This window comes from Phocoena phocoena, chromosome X (assembly GCF_963924675.1).
Source record: "Phocoena phocoena chromosome X, mPhoPho1.1, whole genome shotgun sequence".
Classification (NCBI taxonomy): domain Eukaryota; kingdom Metazoa; phylum Chordata; class Mammalia; order Artiodactyla; family Phocoenidae; genus Phocoena; species Phocoena phocoena.
In genome coordinates this window covers 99,628,521-99,654,768 of record NC_089240.1, presented here as the reverse complement: position 1 = coordinate 99,654,768, position 26,248 = coordinate 99,628,521, and the positions used below count along the sequence as shown (strand labels likewise).

General features: G+C 37.5%; 1 protein-coding gene across 3 annotated transcripts in view; it reads right to left on the bottom strand.

The window, feature by feature from the left end:
• Positions 1–25,080, bottom strand: part of WDR44 (WD repeat domain 44) — an 81,144-nt gene extending 56,064 nt beyond the window's left edge. For all 3 annotated transcript variants that reach the window (XM_065900435.1, XM_065900436.1, XM_065900437.1), the window contains exons 1-2: positions 25,004–25,080; positions 1,394–1,427 (exon numbers count right to left, since the gene is read on the bottom strand). In XM_065900435.1, coding sequence (XP_065756507.1) covers positions 1,394–1,427; positions 25,004–25,080 — 111 coding nt within the window. The remainder of the gene's footprint in view (positions 1–1,393; positions 1,428–25,003) is intronic.
• Positions 25,081–26,248: the final 1,168 nt, after the last annotated feature.

Sequence of the window (26,248 nt, the reverse complement as noted above, 5' to 3'; positions counted from 1 at the left end):
TTCTTTTCACACTGAGTGAATTTTTTTTTTTTTTTTTTTTTTTTTGCGGTACGCGGGCCTCTCACTGTTGTGGCCTCTCCCGTTGCGGAGCACAGGCTCCAGACGCGCAGGCTCAGCGGCCATGGCTCACGGGCCCAGCCGCTCCGCGGCATGTGGGATCTTCCCGGACCGGGGCACGAGCCCGTGTCCCCTGCATCGGCAGGCGGACTCTCAACCACTGCGCCACCAGGGAAGCCCTCACACTGAGTGAATTTTAACCATGTCCATGAGTTGTTTTTTAAAACGGTTTTATTAAATAGTTAATATAAAAGAATTTTTATAAAATATAAGGAATAAAGAATTATGATATAACCTTTCTTAAGTACTCAGTTTAAGAAAAAGAACAGTATTACTATTAGCTTTCAAGTCTCTTGTATGTCCTTCTCCATTTCCATTACATTCTTTCCCCCTCAGAGATGACTGATATCCTAAACTTTGTGTTTATTATTCCCTTGCTGTTCTTTATAGTTTTACTATGCTTGTATCTCTGAACAATATATTCTCTAGTTTTGCATGCTTTTGGACTTAATATAAATGGAATCTTCCTACATGTATTTTCCTGTGACTTGTTTTATTTTCCCCACTCAACACCATGGTGCTGAAATTCATCCATGTTATTGTGTATAACTAATTCATTCATAGCCACTGCTACAGAATATTCCATATGAATACACCACAATTTATCAAACAGATCAATATCCAATGTATATAAATAGAAGGTAGGGACACTGAAACTGAAAAAAAAATACAGCATGTTTGAGATTATACATACATATGTACAGACGTACACACAAACACAACCATACACAAACATACACATATAGTATATATTCTATTTGATGTAAATAGTTCTGTTTGGTGATATTCTTGTATTTAAAATGGTTCTCATTGGCATAATGTCTCAATATCAAACTTCTTTGCTTGAATATAAGGCTAGGATTGATTTTTATATATAATTATGATACCAATACATGTGCCCATAAGAAGTATACAAGTGTTTTGGTTACTCCATATTTCTGTCATGCAAGTATTACTTTTTCAATTAAAAACACACATACACACAAATACAAGTATTTTATAGTGTTCTTTTATTCTAAAAATTGTAAACCAAATAAAAATTAGCAGAAATCTAAAAAATACTTATAGTCCCTTCCTTACAGTACAATATTTAATTAGGTATTTCTAGAGTACCTAATCACACCTAGAGTAAGATACAATGATAACATTACTTAGCAAAAAATAAGTAATAGAAAGCCAAAGCAGAAAATGAAGAATTACATAAAAGAGAAAAATGAATGAAAATTGTATACAATTTGTAGAAATATACTTATCACGTTCAGAAAGCACAACTCACCTTTAATGTTGAAATCACAACCTTTCCTGGAGGCCTGTTCAGAAATAAAAGCAAGAAAGTGTTGAATAGTGGAGATGAGAAGGGAAATACTTCTATACACTCATTAAAGACAAGCCCATATTTTAAAAAACATTTACAGAAGATGTAGAAACCATAAAAAAGTAAAGAAGAAAATTAAAGTGACCCATAGCCTTACAACCAAGAGATTTGAGTTTGTATCTTTTGTCTTCCTAGATATATAACACTATAATTAGCATTAATGTGAATAAAATTTTGTACTCTTCCATGATAAATTTCTTTAAAATAAATTTCTCTAGAAGTGGAATTGCAGGTCAAAAGTATACAGACTTCTCAGCATTCTGAGAAACTCTCAAATTGCCCTCCAGAACAGTTGTACCAATTTAAATACACTCCCATTGCTCTGAGTCCCTGTTTCTTAATACCCTTGCCAAAAATGAGTGTTATTTTTAAATGTTTACAAATTTGATAGGCAAAATATATCTTATTGCTGTCTTAATTTGTGCTTCTTTGATTTACAGTATGGATGAAAAGTTTCATATGCATTAGACATTTACGTTACTTTTAAAGAGAGATAACCTATTTTTGTTTGCAGCTCTTTTTTTTTTTTAACTGGAGCAAAACTCTATTCTTAAATACAGAGTGCTCTAGATATAATAATTTTAAAAAGTAACTTTTCACCAATTATTTTCACATACCACCTTACATTTTTCTTCGAATAGGAACAATTTGATATCTGCTTCAAAGCACAAAGGAGAGACATACCCTTACAGCCGCTTATCAGGGTTATGCAGTAAGAAGCTTTTAAATGATTCATACGCCATTCCTAAATTTTTTAAATGCAGTGATCACAGATGATACAACTTTGTGTTGAAAGGTGCCTTCAAGATCATCTAGTCATAGCGCCTCTTTTTACAGATAAAGAAACCAAGGTGCTCAGAGATTAAGTGACTTTCCCCAAAGTCACAAATTAAGTTAGGGGCAGAACCAAGAGAAGCATCGAGTCCTACTCCCATGCTCTTCATGTGCCAAATTGAGTAATCCTTGACCTCTAATCAAAACAGTGTGATAAAAAATTACTTTTGCCATTCAACAGAAAATCAACCCCTTTATTCAACAAACATTTATGGAACATCTACCATGTACCAGGGACTAGAGATAGGAAGATGATTAAGACACAATCCCAGTTTAGGGGTTTTTTAAAGCTTGTTTAAAAAACAAAAAAGGTAGTCTCTTTTAAGTGCCTGCCCACTTAATTGCAGTGCCTGGACGATATCATTTCATGTTAATAAAGGACAATTTCCAGGAATGAAAATTTTAATATCCGCAATAACTTGGTTTCCCTGGCAAACATACTGCTCTGTAACAAAATCCTGTTTATCCGGAGGTGATTAGGACCAAGGTTATTCCAATTTTAATAAAAGGAATAAATATTTCACAAAAAGGATGTGTAAAATAATACAAGTGCACTGAAAACAATAACAAAAGTTTTAAAAACAAAAACAAAAAACCTTGAAGAGGCTCAAATTTCCATATGGCACATATTCTGAATGTCAATCAAGAAAAAAAAAAATCATCTGCCACAGAGGTGTAGCAACAAGAGGAAATAAGATGTTTTTCAAAAAACTTAACCCCCATATGAGGTAGAGAAGGCAAGAAAAAGAAAATCTGCCTTCCCCATGACTCCCACTTTGAGAAATCTGATCAGGTTTTTTAGCTGTCCAAAAAACAGAATAGGGTGCCACATTTATCTCTTGTATGTAACTGGTTTCATAAAGAGCTGATTATTCACGGGATCTAAGTTATAGACCAACTGTTGACACACATGGAAATAGTCCAGATTGGTTCTGGTGGGGCTTTACATACAGCTGTGTACAAACTATAAAGAGTAATTTATTACTTCCTTTTGAGAGCCAAGGGAATGCAGTGAAAAGAACATGTGCAGATAGACCTTGCTTGAATACCGCTTCTGCCATTTACCCTATGTGTGATCTTGATCAATTCATTTAATTTATCCAAGCCTCCTCCTTTGGAAAAGGGGTAAAAACATCTACACTTCATAGGACTACTATAAGGATTAAGTGAGAGAGCACATGGGGCACACACAATAAGCTGTAGTTTCCTCAGCAGCTTTGAATTGCTCCATTGAAACTCACAAATAATGAGTGCACCAAGTTTCTCCAAGCGACTCTGTCAGTAGTGGGAAGCCTGAGACTAATTTCTGGATACAGGAAAGATACCCTACAGCCTGTAAAGCTCCAGGCTATTTAACAACAGGGAACATGAAAAACACCAGATTATACTGAGCTGGTGATTAAAATGGGATCCTGCTTGCATTTTGTGATGTCATTAAACAAAAAACTAATAACAAAGCCACTCATGTTCAAAACATAATTTAAATGTTACAAAGTTGTTAAGGTCTTGGTAGGTAGTAAAACATTTCATAGCTTCCTCCAGTCTGATTAAGCCTAAAATTGTCTTTAACAGGGTAGTCTGTAAGATACATTTTGTGATACATTTTTTCATCCATTTATAGAACATTAGCATCTAGTAAAAAGTGAAAGCATATTTATAACTTGCAAAGTTGGCTAAAACGATTTGTATCATGTGCCAAAATGAGAAAACAATTCATTTCACCATAATAAACAGTAAATCATTATTTAGTATTCCCACAGGAAATGTTCTTAATAGGGGCCTTGTAATAATAATTATACAATGGCCATCATTTATTAATAAGCATGTGCCAAAAATGTGCTAGGACTTCACTTGCTTTTGCTTCTTTAGTCCTCACAGCTTTCCAATGAGGTAGTTATATTACCTTCCCTATTTTACACAACAAAAAAACTTGAGGCTTGGGTCAGATGAGGTAATTTAAATTGCACTGCTAGTGAATAACTGGGCCAGAATTTGACCTTAGGCAGTCTGGCTCTAGGGTCCACTCTCTCAACTACATTGCAATATTGCCTCTTTTCTGTGTAAGGTCTTAAAAGATGACGGTTATGAGAATATTCTAAGCAGTGCTATGAATGAACACCAAAGTAAAGGTAATTAGCGCTGCTTCTTGAGTTGTACTAAACTAATTAAGTCAAAGGCTTGAATCCTGATCTGCCTTTAACAACTACAATTAATGCCTAATTGATTTGGCACTGCTAGGAAATAAAATAATGAAATGTTCCATGTATAAAACTGCCAGAGAGATGAAGCTTCTCTTTGAGTGCCAAACTTCTGAAAGTGTTCTAAGTACTTTTGAATTTCAAATTTCAAAAGCAGCTTGTAAATAAGTACATTATAGGCTAAGCCTTGCCGTTTCAGTAATCTTTCCCTTGAAAATACCTTCTTAAACAAAGGATACACAATTTTCCCTTTCTTACTGACTCAGAGTAATTATCATGCTCAAATACTACACTATATTTTAATACAGTAATGCCCTCCACGGACCCTAACGTACAGGGGATTTATCTGCCTTCACACTACAGGACCCTACGCTACTATGCTTGGAATGTCTGTGTTTTATAGTTTTGCATCTCCCTCCTCAATAGAAGTGGTCACTTCGTACAGCTGGCCATGTGCCTGCCTTTAAAAGCTTTCTTCCCCCTTTCCTTCTAATTTTTGCTTCTAGTCTGCATCGAGCTGGGAAACCCGGTTTTTAAAACTGGAATTGTATGGTAAAGGAAGAATCCAGAGCTTCTGAGGGTTTCCCCAGACAACCATTCAACTCTTCTCCATAACTCAGTCTCTAACTTCAAAGTAGAGATAATAACATACTATTTCAGAGTGATTATGTACCTAAAGAAAATAGCTATTCATGTTGGAGTTTGGGGACAGGAGAAATAGGGGACTAGGTCAAGAAAATTAAGTTCTACTCTTGGCTTTCCCAACCAACTAGGGGCAAGACCTTTAAGCAAGGGTTTTCAGAGTTTCTGTAACTTTAGGGAAGTTTATTTTAAGACCCTTCATTAGTTTGGGAGTGAAGATGTAATTTTTATACCATGATTAATGATCTAAATTTTATACCTTTGACTTCCCTTAAATTTGAGATATATTATAGGAAACATGGACATAATCCAGCGCACACACACACATCCAGAAATGTCCGGTAATACTCTGATACATCTAGTTTACTAGAAAAATATTCTTTCAAAATTTTCTGTAGATACTAAATATTAGATTCCTCCTGTTCAAAGGTTAAGGTCAGTAATTTTCCCCATAAAAAGCCCACATTTTTCCCATAAAAAGCACATAAAATAACTTTTATTACACCCCACACAAGTGAGAGATCTATAAGAAAACTGAAGTTAACAGGTAGATATATTTAAGTATTGGCAGTTTATCTCACTTTAACAAAACCTTTACAAACCAAAATGAGAACTTCAAAAGTTCAATTTTCATTTCAAAAGTTTTTATTACAGGATATTTTAAAATCAAGTATTTTTGACACATTTAAATATATGATTAACAAAGCTTCATTGAAATAAGAAATGTGCTTCTAACAAAGCTGAACAAAAATATAACTTTAATGGGAGAAACTTCCTTCATCACCTAATAGCATTAAAAAAAACCTTTCAACATATTCACACTAATTAAAAATGCAGTAAATCTTTGATTTTGCAGCATAGTTTCTGAAATTGAAGACAATGTCTATCAATGATATTATTAAACTTAAACATGAAAAACAATTTCTGAAACAGCTCCAAAATAAAGTCTAAGTTAAACAAGCATTGGTATTCTACTAACAAACAAACAAACAAAAACCCACATGGCTTATAGATCAAATACTTATTTTTAGTGTGGCTTGCACTCAGGTTTTGAATATAAAAGCAATTTTAAGGTTAGTATTTCAGCAACTTATACAGATAGAATATTTTAATTCATTATATCCTGTTTTCTGTAAGAAAGTTATTTTCATGCACTCGCTATGTTGAGTTTATACTAACGAACCTCATATTTGAGTATAAAATAATGTGTGACTGAAGCTTTCTCCGGTCCCTGTCCATTTAGCATTTTAATTATAGTAGTTTTTTTTCCTTTTGCATCTAGGGTATTTGTGTTCAGTACCAATGCACTTTAGTATCTACACAACATTCATTATTTTTAAAATGTTACATGGCATCAAAACATTGCTCTGGTCACTTTGCAGGGCAGTATAGGAATTATTTTTTCCTTTATAAACTCTGACCTGATCCAGTGATAACTTTCAGACACCTAAGGTAAAATTTCATTAGAATAATAAGGTCATTACTTCCAAAGGTAGGTGCTAATCACTGGGATTTGGATCTGATGACAATAATTACAGCTTATCCAAAAGTTACTCACTAAGTTTCCAGAGGAAGCAAAATGTCAAATCCTTTATAAACTCTGACATAATAATACTGCATTCAATACAATTTCAGTGAAAAGTAAAAATATGCAAGCGATGCAACATTTTATTAATAACCCTCTTAGCTTGAGTTTGGAACTTGCTAAACCTGACTCTCTAATTTAGTAATGTTGAGAACAGTATTCATTTACTTAATAGAAATAAAATCAATCCAACAGAAGATGCATAGCAGTAGGCTATTTTTAAGAGATTTTGATGCAACATAACTGTGGGTTTTCTGTCACAGGTGTTAGAAGTGAGCATTCTACCTAATGATGTTACCCAGTGTTAAAAAGACATTTACAGTAATTCTTTACAAAGTCCTAAAAGGATTTTTAAAAAATCAGTAAGAAGGGAATATATATTTTTTCATGTTTGAAGGAAGTAAGAATAATTTAGACCAACTATCTCATTTTACATGTGAGGAAAATAAGGCCAAAGAAGCTTAAATTAATCCATTCATTCAACATTTACCTACTGCTTACCTCGTACCAGCACAGTGCTAGGCACTGGGTGTAAAGTAGTGAACAAAGCAGACATAGGCCCTGATCTCCTAGAGCCTATGCGAAGATCAAGGGCCTAATAATAATTAGGCGTAGGACCCAAGTCTCTTCGCTGATTCTAGCAACACATGGAGCCTGTCAATTTACCCTAATAAGTCTAATATTCTTTCCTGGTTTCACATGGGTAGGTAGCCGGTCAAATGAAACTGGCCATTTATTAAAGCCTTACTTATCTAGAAGTGCCACCACAAATTCCCCAGGGAAGCCTTGGGGAGGGGGTCCCAAAGACTGAAAGGGCACCATGACACCAATCTCGAAGTAGAAGGGCTGTAAGTTTAGCTACATAGTAAAAGAACATGAGCTGGAATCAGGAGACCTGAGTTTTAGTTCTGAATCTGCTAGTAACAATGTATGTGATCATAAAAAATATTTTGGGGGAGTTTTTCCAAGTTTTAATTATGGCTATTTCAAACATGTACAAAATTGGGAGAATAATATTATCAACCCACATGCACAACATGTTGACCATGGTCAACAGTGATCAATATCAATATCCCTCCCTCCACTCCCCTGCCAGATTATTTTGAAGCAAATCTCAGGAACTATTTCATTTTTACCCATAAAAATTTCAGTACATATCTAAAACATAACCACAACACTATTATCAAATTTAACAATTCCCTATTATACACAGTCAACATTCATATTTCCCAGATTGTCTCAATTTTTTTTTTTTACAGTTGGTCCATTTCAATCAGTATCCAAATAAGGTCCATGTGCTATAATCAGTTGATATGTCTCTTTCAATGAGTAGGTTTCCTTTCATTTTTTTTATTTCTTGCAGTTCATGTGTTGAGGAACTAGGCTGTTCATTCTGAAGAGGATTTTTTAGGGCAGTGAAACTAATGTGTATGATACTATAATGATGGATACATGCCATTAGGCAGTTGTCCAAAACCATAGAATCTACAACACCAAAAGTGAACCCTAAGGTAAACTATGGACTTTGGGTGATTATGGATGTGTCAATGTAGGTTCATCAATTGTAACAAATGTATCACTCTGATGGGAGACGTTGATAATGGGGGAGGCTATACATGTGTGTGGGGAAGGGGTATATGGGAAATCTCTGTACCTTCCCCTCAATTTTGCTGTGAACCTAAAACTGCTCTTAAAAAAAAGTCTTAAACAAAGACACTAGGTTGTTCATCCCCTAGAATTTCTCATTGTCTGAATTTCGTTGATTGCATCTCCATGGTGACATGTCAAAAGAAGTATTTTAAAGGAGAACATGCAGAAGAGATCGGAGGGATGGAATGGGCACACATCCAAGGAAAAGTACAAAAACCTATAAGAACAGTATCAGAAAAGACTGGTGCTCAAAATGTGCGAGGATTTAAAAAAATACCAGAGACAGAGTTTTTCATTATTTTAATTTATATTCAGAACAACAAAAAGAAACTGCAGTCTGGATATATGTGGATGAATAATATAAAGTAAAAGCCTGCATCAATTCTTTTTTTTCCAATTAAGATTACTGATAGTTAAACCAGAAAGGGAAAAACAAATTATAGAATGAGGAAATTGAATCCCAACGCATTCAAGGAGATAAAAGTACCTAGCTACTGTAAATGATTTCAGTTCTCCTGTCCCAAATTATATCCCAGCATACTCTGAGAATTTATAGAGTTCAATCTCTAAAACCTCTGAAGAATCAGAGAGATGGAAAAGGATGTTAAGGAAAACTCTGGTAGTCAACACTGGAAAGTAGGTAGATGCTACAAACTATAAACAGATTCACTTGATGTCAATGTCAAGCAAAATTCTTAAACACATTGTGAAATGGTTTTAGGGCCCTAGGCGTGGGGAAAAGATACTCATTTAAGAGTCAGTAAGCACTCACAGAAAGCCAAACATGCAAGATTAACCTAATTTCCTTTTTTGATAGGGTTACTGGCCTAGAATATAAAGGGAATACCGTACACACACAAAAAATCTGGATTTACGCACTAATTTGATAATTCTCTCATGATATCCTTTTAGACAACAAAGAGATGTAGGCTAGAATACACTTAGGTGGGTTTGTAACTGGTTGAACATTACTCAAGGTGTGATTAATGAATCAATGAAAAACCATAAGGAAATAGTAAATAATTTTTATTGTACTCTATCCTACTTGATGTTCTGTCCCACTTGACATTTGAATGTCTTGAATGAGGAAACTGATGGTATATCTACCAAATTTACAGTTGGCACAAAGTTGGAGGGATAAGGAATATACTGGCTGACAGTATCCAAAAATATTTCAACAAGTTAGAAGGATGGGCCAAATCTTAACAGAATGTAATGTAATAGGGATAAATGTAAAATGCATGATTGGGGAGATATGACTTAACAACAAATCATGTGAAAACATTTAGGTATTTTTGTTGATTGCTCAGACAGTAAAGGCTGTGATATGACTACTGAAAGAGCTAGTGTGATCTTAGGCTGAATTAACAGAACTATTATGTCCAGGGCAAGGGGAGTGGTAAATTCTACTCTACTTCCCACTGATAGATAAGAGCACGCTTTAGAATATCGTGTATCGTTGGGATACATTTTAAAAGAAACACTGAAAAAACAGAACATATCCAAAAGACAGAAACCAATTTGGTGAATGTTCCAGAAACTGAGTAGAATGATATAAAGAACTAAGGATGGCTAACCCAGAGAAGAGAGAAATGAACGCCTCTTTACCGTTTGGATTTTGGATTTATTTTGGAAAGTACAAGCAGTGAAACTTTCCATATAGGCTAATATTCTCACTGAAGCCTATGTTTTAACTTTTAAACTGTTATTCTATATTTGATATGTACAAGAGTATAATGTAGCAGATACATGTAATTATGAAGCACAACAAATAAAATGAACTGTGACTCACTAGGTCACCTGAGAATGAGAACAGCGTCAAGACCAGGGAAGCTACTGTCTGCCCTATTCTGCTGCTTTTGCCTTAGAGGGAACCACTAGCCCAGATTTGACTTATTGTTCCCTTACTTTTTTATTTTTAAAATGCCATGTATCTCTAAACGATATATTGTTAAGTTTTGTTATTTCTGAGCTTTGTTTTCAGGAATGCACTTACAAAGAAAAAAAGAGTTGGACTCTTAAAATTAACATTGCACTCAAAAATCCCGGTATTCCCAATCAGAGTAAAACGCGATCCTTGTCACTGCATACTCAGTTGTATTTAAGTCTCACAACTGTGCCCATACCTACTAGTCTCCTTTTGCTTCTCCCCCACCTAGGGTTGCCAGATTTAGCAAACATAAATATAGGCTGCTCAGTTAAATTCCAATTTCAGATAAACAACAAATCTATTTTTAGTATGTTTATCTGAAATAGGGATTTAACTGGGAGTCCTGTATTTTATCTGGCAACTCTACCCTACCCCTAAAATAATTAGGTGGACAATTAATTCTATGATCTGTTCGTGTGTGATAATGGGACAAAGTGGGAGGAATTGTATGGCCAATGTCATTGTATAAATATTAATCTAAGTATTCAACAGCATTCACTGACTGGGGAAAAAAATTGCACATGTGTGAATTTAGTCAAAGCTTTTCCAGACAATGCATTCAGTGGATATGCCCAAATGCAAATACTGTATATATGCTATTATGTACATTTTTCAAAAACAGTGAAACAGAGTAGTAAGGTCTATTAACAGCTTCATTATTTTGGCTTAGATTGAACCCCTCAAAAAAACAAAAACAAGATGGCTACTGTAACAAACTGATAAATCTCTAGATATGTAAACTGACTTATAACCATTATTTATAAAGATATTTATATCATTTGTCTTCATTTGTGTTAAAAATGAAGTTAACCTATATAGGTCAAATAAAGATCAACAGCCAACTTTCTGGATAAATATCAATTAAAATTATGTTGTCATTAAAAATGGATCCGGTTACTGTATTTACAAAGTCATTTTAGGACACTTCACTTTATAAAAGGGATATCAGAAATATTTCAGATACGTTCTTTTTCAATAAAACTGATGAGCTTTCTACAATATGAGGTAGAACTTGCTTTTCAATTGTCTCAACATCCTCCCACAACCTGAAGCACTAATGGCTCCTCAATTTGAATGGCAGTCAATACAAGTGTGTATTAAGAACCCGTACAGATTAGATTCCCCAAATAGAAGCCAGTTGCATTTCCTTGCCTGTCTTACTGCAAAACCCACATTTTGAAATCAGGTATAAACATGGCTGACTACTGTAATAGTCTAACTTGGTTTTTCAGAGCTTCAGTGAGCGGTTTCTCTCCAGGCAATCATTGAATCATCTTTTCCATCTTCACCACTCATGCACTATGGCTTTAGGGTAATCAGTGCTTAAGTCTACTTTAAAAAAGAACACTGAATTTCTGTAGTTTCAAAGAGTCAGATCCCATAAGCCATCCTACCTCTAGTTTCTCACCCTTTAGCTATAGACAGATCCTTCTGTCTTTTGGGTTTGGTGTTTCTCTTACCTCTTACCTGAGGGTTATCTGAAAAACAAACAAACACAACCTGTAAGCCTTCTGAGAACAGGGTGGAAGGAATGTGCAGACTAAAGCTACATTTGCCACCTGCTTCATAGTCAACTAAACAAGTAGGAACTCAAAGACCCACTACACAAAATATAAGAGTGATCTCACATTTAACATTTCCATTTCCAGACTACTCATTATACTGGGCGAAAAGAATATACCAAAACAATTGGGCAACACACAGAAAAATGGACTAACAAGGTCTTCTTTTCTTTTTTTTGTCAGTAAGAGGACTCACATTTTAGGTTCTGAGGAAAAAAAGATGGTTGGCTCTGAAGAAGCCTCTTGTCAGGTTGCAAAATTCCTGACAGACTCCTAAGGAGGTAAAAAAGAGTAATGACATGGAAGGAGGACGCATAGAGTGAGTCAGCTGGAATAAAGCTGGTGGCTTGGCAAATCATTTTTCTTATAGAAGGTGACTACCAAGGGCTTAACAGAAAATTGTCCTATAGCTTGATTTTGTTTTTATCCACCTCTTTTTGCCTTTGCCATCAGGAAACTATAAAAGTAAGATAAGCTTAAGCAGTACATCAACAAACTGAATCAAGGAGAGCAAAGAACAGCTTGCCTGTACAAAGGTTTGGGATTCTAAGGTCCTTGAGGTGAACAGGAGGTGAGTGCAGATAAGGCCCTAGCTAGTCATTAAAATAAGCAGGTAATTAAAGGGTTTTGATTTCTAAAGTCCAGCAAACTGAAATAGGAAGATCTGATGGCAAACTAAGACCAACACAAAAGTGCTAAGTCTAAACTAGTAATCAGAAAGGTTCTGGTGCTCACAAAACACTGACATGAGGATTTCTTCCCCCACTTAGGACAGGCAGGAAAACAACAAAAACAAAGCAAAAATCAAAAACAGAACCAAACCTCAGGTTGAAGAAAAATTAAGAACAGTTCAAATTTAGAGAATAAGATACCGTTTTATTTTTTAAATCTTGCTCTAGGTGCATAATTTTTAAAAATTTGGTATGCAGCATCGTTCACTGGAATTAAAATGTATATACTGATGCGTATATATCATTAATGAATGTATTTATTAATTAGTTACATTGTTATGGCAAGTTTTACTAGATTACATGCTAAGCATAAAACCCCCCACAGAAGGGGGTTTCCCTTGATACATGGCAATACTGGTTTATTAACAAGATTAACAAAAAATGGAGAATATAGTTATGACAGTTATCTAATAGGGAATTAACTGAATCCTCAAGATGTGAATTACTACTTTTATTATCCTTTGAAAGACCATTTTAGGTTTTAAATACTATGAAAGCCAAGAAGCAGAATATGTCTAAAATACCTAATGACTATTTTACCATTGATATTAATAGAAACAGATGGAGAGAAAATTTGGCACAATGGCTCTATGTTTTCTCAATATAGGTTTTGTGGCAACATTTTTAAGTGATCTATAATGAAATCAAAAGAAACTTTATAATGAAATATAACTCTAGTCATATAGAAAGTAATTAAAACTTAAAGTAGAACTTAAGCAGCTTTATCTTGTCTAAAATGACAAGCTGATTTTTCCAAACTGATTTATGTAATTCATGTAGTTTTACGCCATATTCCTGAAAGAACAGCTTGATAATCTATTTATTGACAAAATAAACAGAAAAATATATCAGCTCCCTGGGCCTACTCAAGAATTCTAAACTAAAACCATTCTACCCTTCACGTTTACAATCATTCAATAAATACCCACATTCAAGCAGTAACTCCAGGGTAGGGTAGCTATATCACAATGTCCCAATTTGTCAAAGTGGGTTAGATGAAAGTCACATCTATTAATGATTTAAAATAATTTCTAGTAAAATTGCAACAGAAACAGATAACTAAATTTATGACTGTCTGGAAAAGTCAATACTAATGCAATTATCCTAAATCACTTCGTAACTTACTTTTTAAAAAGTAAACAAGATGTTGGGCTACAGGCCACTTTACAGAAGCTTTATCAAGTTAACGTGCTAATATGATTTTGTAAGTTATCTAAAACATCCAATGATGTGCTAATCTTTTTTAAAAATTTCTATTTATTTTTGGTTGCGTTGGATCTTTGTTGCTGTCTGTGGACTCTCTCTAGTTGTGGCGAGAGGGGGCTACTCTTCGTTGTGGTACACGGGCTTCTTGTGGTGGTGGCTTCTCTTGATGCGGAGCACGGGCTCTAGACACGTGGGCTTCAGTAGTTGCAGCACATGGGCCCTAGAGCGTGTGGGATTTCAGCAGTTGCAGCGTGTAGGCTCAGTAGTTGCGGCGTACACGCCAGCTTCAGTAGTCGTGACTCAGGGGCTCTAGAGTGCAGGCTCAGTAGTTGTGGCGCACGGGCTTAGCTGCTCCACGGCATGTGGGATCTTTCTGGACCAAGGACTGAATCCGTGTCCCATGTGTAGGCAGGTAGGTTCTTAACCACTGCGCCACCAAGGGAGAACCTGTCACAACCCCCCTTTTTAAAAAATTTAAATAAATCAATTCTATTATCAATGAACTGATTATTCAGACTTTGAGATTCTTTGCTTTTCTCCTTTTGAGTTCACTACTTATCACCAAAGATGGGCAGAGGAACAAAAATTCCAACTAAACCATTTATTTTGTTTTTTAAATTACAGGAAAAAAATTACTGTTATCTCTGATAAAAGGTTTGATGGGAAAGGAAGTTGTAAACTAATGACTGAGCTGAGGTTTTGGTGTAACTGGTAACATTTAATTATTCATGTTTTCCCTCAATATCATGAATAATAGAAAATTGGACATATTTCAGTAATTAAGCACTTTAGGTTATAAATTCTACTTCTATGCTTTATGTATCTGAATTTCTACTTCTGCATTCTTTAACATGTATTAAAAACTTCATAAATATTCTAGAAAAATCTCAAATTACCCAGAATGCTTACCTACATAAAACAATCTGTAGGCCAAGTTTATTATTAAAGAGATTATTCATCCTTATTTACATCTTACATAGTAATTACTGAGAATGTAATTTTTCTAATTAGCTACTAGGAATGTATTTTTCCCATTAATTTGATAGCCAAAAGAGGTCTGATTAGCTGGAAAATATTAAAAACTCCCACATGCATTCATTGTGACTGCTAGAAAATATCTTTGAAGGGGAAGGGAAAAAAAAGAAAGAAACATTGTGTTTCCAATTAGTGGCTTGTAGCCAAAAATATGAATCAGAGTTATACAGCAAAAAAAAAAAAAAAAGGAAAAAAAATGTGGCGTAACTAAACAACTGACAACAACCTACAAAACAATTACAGAAAAAAAAAAATCTGTGCTCAAGACTTTTTGATGAGGCACAGAAGCCCAAATCAGCAGTTTCTCACATCTTGAGGGGTTTTTCCCTTAGGAACAAAGAACATACCCTTTGAAATGAAGTTAGCAGTGTCTGGGATTCCAGCTCTTTCAGTAGCAAGGTCATTTTCTGACCTAGCTACCATACCATAATCAATTCCGTCAAAGCTTAAAAAGAAAAGCATAAAAAATACTGCTTTTTGTTGTTTTCAACAGTGAATTATACATACCCAAATGGCAGGAGAGTCAGCCTCATCATTCTAATAATTCACATTTAAAATATAACATCAAAAAATGTTTATAGTTTAGAAAAGTGAAGTGGGAGGAACCTAATGTTTTACATCTCCATTCAAAACCATCATCTAATTACCACAAATTAGTGAAATTCCACTTTTGCTGGCTGACCCCCATTTATGCTGAGCTGTTTTTTTATTTGCAGAATTAGCATAATAACTGCCCTACCTAGCTCACAAAAATTGTCCTATATTACAGAATTGCAGGATAAATCAGAAGAGATAATGTAAATAAAAGTACTTTGAAAATGAATGCCCAACATTAATCGAGAGTATGGCATTACCATTCTCTGCATGTTTAACAACATGCAGTACTATATTATTTCTTTCTTATTGGGAATACATTCATTCCTGGAAAAAAGAAAGTTGGTAACAAGGAATTGATATGACTGCAGGATAACTGGCAACACTTCCCAAGGCTTCACTGTTAACACTTAATATTTACTGAGTACAGGATGTCCCCAAGTTATAAAGGTCCCATAAATCCAAACCACTGTCCTTGTCTCAGCCCCCTCCATTTCCTCCCTTCACTCTTATAGGAACTGTATAGGGATGGGGGAAGGGAGTGAAGATTTCAGAGAACCAGGAAGTTCAAAAGTAGAAGAGATTGTGAAGAGAAGCGGAACACCGTAGAGCATCCTATCGCCACGTAAACCTTTTGTAGCTGCTACACATCAACTGCAGACATCTCCTCTCTACGCCGGGAAGTAAGGCAAAGGTTAAAAGTCAACAACCAGGAGCTATGACCTGGGATAAAAATAGGCATAGTAAAGTTCACTTAAAGGAAAAAAGACTGATCTCAGTCATTAGCCTTAATCTCTAAAGCCAATCCAATAAAGATAAAATACCAATTGCAAAATATTGACAAACCCACTCACTTTCACTCACAAAGGTACTAGTTTTATCAAACTACCTATTCATTCCGCTCACCTATCTTCTGCTAATCCAATGACCTACCCCACCTGTGACACTAACCAATCCCACTTACCAATGCATCCGCTATATCCAATTTAACCAATCTTTCCCTTATTCCTTCCCAAAGACCCACCCATTCATTATATTTCATCCATCACTGTTCCTTCTCAGTTGTAAGGAACAGCAAGTCATTATGCTGGGGAATCTCTGTACTAATGTCTTTGAGGTAAGCTAGGAAGGAGAAAGCTGGGGGTGAATGGGGTGGAATTGGGGTTGGGAGGAAACCTTCAAACCACCTGCCATTTGGGTAGATAGGTGTATTTTAAAATAATGATTTTTTAAAAAACCACACAAATTGTTAATAGTACTGCTAATAACTAGAAAGATAATTTCCTCAGTCTCCCAATTTAAATAAAGACTTGCAGGAACAAATTTAAAAGAGGACTATGGACATTAAGTTCATCCATGGCTAGTCTTTCCAGTTCAAGAGCAATGCCAGAAAGAACACTCCTACCTCTTCTCTTGAGCCTACTTAGTAACCAGGATGCCTGCTTCTGAGAAAGTGGGTTTGAATACAGCTCTATATTCTATTTATTGGTCCTCTAGAGAGCTTGACCTGTGGTTCAAAAGAATGCCCATGGTTCAGTGAGTCTGTACTGGAATAGTCTATTACAATTAGTAGTGAGTGGTCAAGTAGGTTTTAAACAGGTATGGGTTGCTCTGTACAGGCTGCCTACTGGAAAACATTGTTAAAGTTTTCTGTCAGTAGTTTCCAAAACTTTTATGCTTCATCCTTGGCCCTTTTTGAAAAAAATTTTATCCTCCCCTCCCCCTTCTTTTTAAAAATTTTAAGGATTAGGATCCTGCGGATAAAGTAAAACCTTTTCTGCTCTTAAGCCTATTTATACAATGAAAATAAAGTTCTCCTTGGGGCATCCTCAGAATTTGGTAACCAGAGTTCTGAATAGGATAAACTAATATTAAAATGAAACCATTCGAATATGATTTAAATAAAAATTCAAGCCAGGAAATTTTAATTTAATCATTTCACAAACTTACAAGCTCACTACATAATATTCTAATTCAGAAAGACAAACACTTTTTGAAAAGTACACACAATATCTTAAGAGAATTCTACTTTGATATATATATATTTTAAATGCTTAACCAAATGTGGTTTCACTTTTTATGTCTTTTAAGACTGCTATAAATCAATTTACAAATATGTAAGAACTATCCTTGCCCGAACCATGTGCTCCAGCTCGAGGTTTGGTAAAACAAAACAGACTGAGTTCCTGGCGAAACATGGCATAAAATGCAGACAGCGGTTCCAATATCTTCTTGCCTGCCTTTTAGACAGGGATAGCCAACATAGCCCAACTTGCATCTCTCCAGCCACCCCCACCAGGAGGCATCAGCAGCACTCCCCAGGAACGTCCTGTGGTGACAGACATTCTAGATCTGTGCTGCCCAAAGCAGTAGCTGTAACAATTACTTACGTTATAGTTGTGTACAGAAACGGATACCAATATTGGCTAAATGACTAAAAGATTAACCACCTCAGTTAAACTGAGATTAATTATGCATATTTAGAAGTTATTACTATACCATACAATATTAACAAGCGTGAGCACCAAACATTAACACAAACACTAATATATAAACTACCAGTTTATATATCCTAAATATTTCTTCAACATCCTTATTTTTAGCAAAACAAACATATATATAACTTAAAACTATTTTAGTTGTTTGAATTCTGAAGTTTTTAAGAGATAAAAAAATAGAAGGACACGGGCTTCCCTGGTGGCGCAGTGGTTGAGAGTCCGCCTGCCGATGCAGGGGACACTGGTTCATGCCGCGGTCCGGGAAGATCCCACATGCCGCAGAGCAGCTGGGCCCATGAGCCATGGCCACTAAGCCTGCGCGTCCAGAGCCTGTGCTCCGCAACGGGAGAGGCCACAACAGTGAGAGGCCCGCGTATTGCCAAAAAAAAAAAAAAAAAAAAAGACAGAAGGACATAATAAAGACCCATACAACTATGCAGTCTTTACCTTTCTTTTCCCGTTTATTCAAAGGCTGCAAAAGAAAGATAACCTTTCCTATTAAATTTCTAAACTGTTTTCTCAAATTAGAATGAAAGGTCCAAACATTCTTTCTACAACCTACAGAAATCATTTTTGTTAGAGGCCAGATTATTTATTTGGTAGTTGCTGATGAATCAAGGTACTTTTAAGTCACTTCACATTTGCATATATTTCTTAAATGGTCACTCTTGATCTTGAAGTTTATTCTAGCTGATATGACAAATGGATGGCCACTGGATGCCAGTGATGTAATGCATTCAATCTTCAAGACAATGACTAACAATGGAACTGAGAAAATTTGTATGAGAAAAATGTTGCCTAAACATGTTACTGTTAAATTCTGTATGTTTAAAATGTTTGGAGACAAAAAGGTTTTGTGGACTTAAAACCGACTGACACTAATGGAATGCCAAGCTGTAAACTGCCAGACAGCTGCAGCTGGTAATAAAATGCTAAGACCTGAAGAGCTTTAGCAGAACCTGATTATATGGTAATCCTAGTATCTGAGAAGGCAAAAGAGCTAGAAGAATAACTGATAGGTTGGTTGGTATAGTAACCAAGATAAATTTGTATACTGAATGGGGAAAAACATTGGGGTTGCCATCAGGTATGAGGCCCACCTTATGTCTTATGTGCTTTTTCCACAATCTTGAATCACGAGATGACAGACTAACACAAAGACTGCACAGTTTGAAATAAGAGAATAGATAAGGTTCTGCTCTGAAGAGTAAGGAAAGCACCCAATTAAAGGTTTAGCTTGTTAGCAGAATAACATCTGACAGCTAGGGGGGAATAAACCTTGTGAAAGTTTGTAGAAATTAGCTTAGCTCTGGGTAGAAAACAAATGTAGGTTAATTATCAATTCAGGTTAAATACCTACAATTTTTATTACTTTAAATTTTGTTTGAGGTAATTCTTATAGGCTATTAATCTCTTACAGAACGGGTTGTTTAATTCACTGTGTAGGCATGTACCTAAAACAATGCTAAATAGTATGATTTGTCTGGTCTCAGTTACCCATGCCCCAGAAGCAGCCTTAGAACCTGGTCTCTCTATCTTGGCTGCTGGGGCTACCTTCACCACCTACTCCATCTCCATCACCTCCTCCACCACCACCACCACCACCACCACTCCTTTCCTCCATACCCCAGGAAGTAATTACCAGAACTGCAGGCAGAGTGTGAGGAGGAAACAAACAGCCTCTTCAAGGTGCTTGCCCGGCAAATTCACCTGACTTTGTCAAAATCGAAACAATGAACCAAAGAGAACACATGGATTGTCATGTAATGTAAAGGTTACACAAGTCTCAAATATCAACAATTAGAAGTTATTTTTTGTTCTGTAGGATCACCACCGAATGGTCAACATCCTAAATCTATGTTTTTAATATTTTTAAAGATCAAATTTTATCTACCCTATTTTATGAAGTAGGTTATCATAAGAACAGAATAAAGTTTCCAGTTTACAGGAGTTTGTACAGATTCAAATTGAGCCCCCAAATTGCAGTACTGGTTCGGACTGTCCCACCTCAATGGGTCACCAAACTGACAGTTTGAGGCCACTAAATTTAGAGCTTGAATTTACTAATTAATACGTGGAAGGTTTTCCCCCCACTTCTGTATGATGCTACATGGGTGTGATAAAACAGCATATGTAAATATATTTCTATCATCCACAAAGCCAATAGCAATCAAATATAATCCATGATTAAATACAATTTATGCTTAAATGCCAACCCATGAACAGCCATTTTTAAGGACTCTTTCCTTAAGTAACCCATAGCACACAAATACCTTTTTAATTGAAACTTGTATCACTTTTCAATTCAGAGAGAAATGTTTCTGATGCCTAAGTGAGAAGCTGAGTTTTCAACAAAGGCAGCTATGCAAGTTTTTATTTTTCAGACCAAACAATTCTTTGGGGCAGCTTGATCTCAGTTCTCATAACTTAAAAATCAAGGTTTTGTCATTACTCCAATCTAAAATAATATACTGTGACTCCAGGGAGATCAGCTCGGTGCTTTGTGACCACCTAGAGGGGTGGGAGGGAGACGCAAGAGGGAAGAGATATGGGGATATATGTATATGTATAACTGATTCACTTTGTTAAAAGCAGAAACTAACACACCATTGTAAAGCAATTATACTCCAATAAAGATGTTAAAATAAATAAATAAATAAAATAATACACTGTGACTGACACTAACAAAACAAATAACCATCCCTGTTCTTAGATTAGCTATTCTGTCACCGTTTTTCATCCTGACTTTGAGAAAATTAGTGGACAGAAGTTAGGATCCTAGAACAGTCCATGTCCTCTGACAGAAAGGCATGAAAGAAACAGAATCATGGTAGATAGCAGTTGACCATCTTAGGAGTCCCGCTAACAGGGTAAGTGCCAGAAACCTACAGCAGGGATACCTGGCAACACTTTCCCTCCTTCTGCAGACAAGGCATCACGGTATAAATGAAGAATCAGGAGACCTGGGTTCTAGTTCTGAGCTTGCCACTAATCAGCGATGTGTCACTTCCCCTGTCTGAGTCTAGGTTTCTCTTTCAGTTAAATGGAAGGGCTGGGCTAAATGATCTCCTGTCCCTTCCTACTCTAAAAATGTTACCATTCTAGCCTTCCTTCCAGGACCTTTTTAATTGAAACTTGTATCAATTTTCAATTCAGAGAGAAATGTTTCTGAGGCCTAAGTGAGAAGCTGAGTTTTCAACAAAGGCAGCTATGCAACTTTTTACTTTTCAGACCAAACAATTCTTTGGGGCAGTTTGATCTCAGTTCTCATAACTTAAAAATCAAGATTTTGTCATTACTCCAATCTAAAATAATATACTGTGACTCCAGGGAGATCAGCTCGGTGCTTTGTGACCACCTAGAGGGGTGGGATAGGGAGGGTGGGAGGGAGGGAGATGCAAGAGGGAAGAGATATGGGGATATATGTATATGTATAGCTGATTAAAAGTATAGCCAAAATACAAATATTTTGGTTGCCAACACAAAAATAAAGAATGCTCAAAATGTCACATTTAATTTTATAACATGTTTCAGTGCCAGCCTTTAGTAGGTATATGTATAATCCACACAAATTAGCAGGAACATTCATTTCATGTATAATTTACCCAATAAATATTTAATTTCAAATCTATGGGTCTCGAATCATGTACCCAATACCATCCAGTCTGTTAAACTCTCCTCGAATTAAAGATGAGGAAATGAAATGACTCATAGTCCAGGGCTTTTTTCTACTATACCAAACTTCCTCCTCCCTTTCCTGCTTTATCAAAAGACAGCACGATAGCAGAAAAGAACTCTAGACTGTGAAACTCATCTGGATTCTAGTCCTAACTTTGCCATTAGTTTGCTGTGGCACCTTGGACAAGTCACTTTACTTTTTCCAGGCTTTGGCTTTCACAACATTTTACATGAAGGAGTTTAACTAGATGTCCCTTCCAGCTGTAACATGCTATGATCTTATAACATTCCTATCTGACAAAACAAGATACACATTCTTGAAACAGAAAGTGGGAATTTCTAGCCAAGAGAACTGAAAAGTTTGTGCTGCTAGTTCTAAATATATGCATCAGTTCAATTTAGCAAGTTGGTCCTAAAGCATTTTACTCCAGCATCTCTTGGAGGAGGTTACCCTGTATAAACACACACACACACACACACACACACGCACACACACACACACACACACACACACACACACACACACACCACACACCCAGTATGGGGCAGCTATGATGTACTAGAAAAAATACTGGAGTAGAAGTCCGAAGAACTGGTTTCAAATCCCAGCTTTCACTTGTCTCCTAGGCCAATTCATTAACCTCTCTGAGCCTAAGCTTTCTCATTAAAATGGAGATAAGAATAAGGAAACCTGACTTAAAATACCAATCAAAATAAAGCATTATAACTGACGCACACTGCAAAGCTGTACAAGTGGAGATGATCTGCCACTGTGTTATAGTAGGGTGCATTCGAATCAAGCCTTTCTATAAACAACTGGGCTTATTTTTAACTTATTAAATTTGCTTTCAAAGAGTAGAATAACAAAGTTGAAGACACCACTGGAGGGGGAAAAGAAGAAATAAATCAATTTTAGGAAATGGATTGTTTATCTGGATTCTGCTGATTAACAAAACACGAGATAACTCTCAACAGTCTACTCAGTTTACTACAATTTGGTGAAATGGTCTGTGTACTCTAGAACGCGCAATGCAAGGAACATTTCTTAAAGTGCCCAAACTCAGTCTGTTAACCTCTTAGAGTTTGTATGGTATGCTACTCCAAGTATATCTCAAGGGAGAGAGGATACTTCTAATGACCAGATATCTAGTAATACCACGTGTTTCCACAAATCAAGATTTCTCACTGCATTTCTAGGTTGTTAGTTACCCAGCCAAGTCTCCTCACAGTACCTTATGCAAAATGACAAAAACTGTCACAAAGGACAGAGGAAATGCTAATGATGCCAACCTTGTGCAGTCCTCCCAGTACTGCTAGTTCTTTTCAGATGCAATTCTCCAGATGAGTCTAATTCTCTTCCAAATCCCCTCACTAACGTAGGATGGAGCTGAAAAATTCACAGACTAACAGTTTTATCTACAGAGCTCAACACTCTCAATATATAGGCAGGTTAGAGTTAAAATCAGAAGGCTGGGTCCCAAGAGATGTTTTTACTTTTCACCTAGCATATCAAAGGATCAAAGTGCTTGAGAAACTATATTATCCCACGAGGGAATAAGTGACTCTATCAATTCTATCAAAATGACTCATTCGGTTTGGATACGTTAAATAACTCCAAGTTCTGCATACTTCCTCCCAAAGTAAGCACTGTGTGAAGTTAAATTTGCTAATTCCAAGAAAGGAAGGAGAAAGGAATGAACATTGCAGTTCTTTCTCTGTGCCAGGTACTGGACTACTAGGCAGTTTACACAGGTCCTGATGTAGCTGTCCTTCAAACTTAAATTTGTTATATTCATTGAAAAGGAACAATATTCACATAGCTCTAAATTGATTAAATCATTTATGTCGATGGTTATTTCCCTTCCCCCTCCACGCGTGCACACACACACACACACACACACACACCACCACCACCACCAACAACAACTAAAGGATTAGGTCTCTTATTTAACCTGAATTGACAGTTCATTACTTTAAAGGGAATACCACAAAGACAAAATTTAATTTCAGGGGGCTCCAATGTACTTGGTAATCCAAGTGAATTTTCTATCCTCTAACATCTAGCTATGAACTTGTTTCATATATTGAACTTGAAGGAGATTCAATGTCATCTCAAGATTGGCCATTGCAGCCCCCAAATCCCATAACAGTGATTTGAAGGTTGGTGGAAACACACTCATCAGTGATCTACCAACGTAGAAAGTTCTCTCTGATTTTGTTGCTGTAACTTTTGAGGTATATATTATATATAATACATATTAGGTTTTAGAACGACTTCTAGAATGTACAGATAACATTATCTGCATTAAGATATCTCTTCCACGGGTAAGTTTGCAAATTGAAGGCAGCTGACTCCTGGAACCATATTAGTGACTTACATTAACATACAAATTTTACCGATTTTCAAGTTCTTATAGCATGAAAATGTATTTCACTGCCTCTAGTTCCACACAAGCCCAGTAGAAGAGTTCGGTGAAATCGCTTTAAACATATTCCAACTTTGAAAAGTGGAGGAGTGGGTAAGTAGAAGTCCCAGGCAAGCGAAGCATTCCAACTACTCTATTTCCTACTCAGAATCTCCCGTATTAATCACCACTAAAACATCTTGCAGAATTAGATAAAGAGCACAAAGCTGTGGCTCTCCTTCTAACCACAGATTACTCAGCACTTGTTTGCATCTCTGTAGTCGGTTGTGCACATTTATGTCCGGCTACGCTTTTAAGACCGCATTCTCCCTAATGGCAAAGGACCTTGTCTTCGATTTCCTTTGCCTCACGGCAAGGTGCTATTTTAATAAAACACCGTGGATCTAGAGTACATCACCTAGAGGACTTTCCTAAGTAAACACCCAATCTTCCCCCCCCCCCCCCACTCCGCGCTCCGCTCCTTTTCTTTCTGTGCAACGAAGAGAAGAAGGCAAAATAGGGAGCGGTACAGCCACCCCTGAAACGAATAGCTAAGTTAGCGGCAAAAGAAAAAAAAAACTGGGCACTGTAATTTCTCCTGTTGCTGCTCCTTTAAACTATGGCCCCCAAGGCTAAAACGGATGTTTCCAAAGTATGCTCTGAACCCCACAAATACAAATCTCCGGCTCTCAGGTTCGTAAACTGTCCCACCTCTTAGAAAGCTGGACAAGACAAGAAAGGAACCCCTGGGGCCGTTCACCAGGGAAAAGAGGAGGGTATGCCCAAGTGGCCAATCGCCCTCCCCCGACTGTCTCTTAAGTGCCCGAGGGAGGCGGAGAGGAGCAGCGGTGGCGGACACAGCCGGCCCTGGGAGGGGTGTAGGGGGGAAGGCACGGGGGAAGGCACAGGGGAAGCCGGGGGACGGGGACGCCCGGCTTGTGGGCCATGGCTCCGGTTACTTACCCTACAGGGTAGCCGCCCCCTAGGTGCACATCTTCAGGGGCATCAAAGAATTCCTCTGTGTCGCTTTCCGACGCCATTTATAAGACACACCCGCGGGTGAGGGAGCCGGCGCCGCCTGGAGGGAGGGTGACTCTCGTCTCCTCCTCGTCGTCCTCCACCCCGGCGAGGCCGTGGGGAGGTGGGCCCCGGGGAAGGATGAGGAGGGAGCAGACGATCTGAAGTGAGGAGCCGGACAGTGGCAGGGGGCCGCCGGGAGCTGCCGGACTGAGGGAATGACCAGCAGTGCGGCCGCCTGAGGAGGCGCCGGTGGGTTCAGGGACTGTTGCTGCCGCCGCTCCCGGCGATAGGTGTATGAGGAGAGCGAGAGAAGAGGCGGTGGCTCTCCTCAGTGGGGGAGGGGGCGCACGCCGACGACAGCAGCTCCAATTTCTCCCGCAGCTGCAATTACAGCAGCTGGGAAAGCTAGTTGTCCGCAAAATACGGACGCTCACCAACCCTCGCGAGATTTCAGGAGAGGACAGTAAGGCGTGGGCGGGGCGAAGAGGAGGCGGGGGCGGTTCCTGGGAAGCAGCGCTCAGATTTCTTGTACTCGAAAAGCCTATCAAAACGGCGCAAGCGCGTTGAGGGCGTTCTGTGAGGGCCGGAAGTAGCGGGGAAGGGTGGTGATGAGCGTCCTGAGGGGAGGAGTCTAGAACCCGCGCAGGAGCGGCGAGGTTCCCCGGCCTTGTGAGAGCGCACCCGACGTAGGTGGGGTCCGGCAGAGTGTTCTACCCACTAACTGCAGTTCCGAAGAGGCATTTTTAGAGGGGTGATTTGGGGTCTGCTTTTTTTCTTACAAGGAAATGCTGTCGGGAAAAGTTAGCATTGTGGTTTGAATCTACTTCGTGTTAATTTTTCCAAGCGCGGAATATCCCACCCTAGGGAGTAGGCAGGTCCACCTCCTCTAGCGTTATGGGCATAACCCGTCTTATTTACTACAAGCTCTCTAATTGAGATCCCTAGGTACGATCCTGCCGGCCAGAGGGTGGGGTCCAAGAGAGAAACGTGGGGAGCGTGACAGTTGCATGGAGTAATGATGGATTTGTTGCTGGAGCTGAGCCACTGTAGGGCCTCCGGTTACTTTCTCCCTACAAATACGCATTTTTGCCCACACTTAACGCGAGAGAAATTCTTACATACTGGCCAAGATGTGCGTCAGCCAAATGGTAAATATATATTGAGCAGATTCCGTTGCGAGGCTAAGAG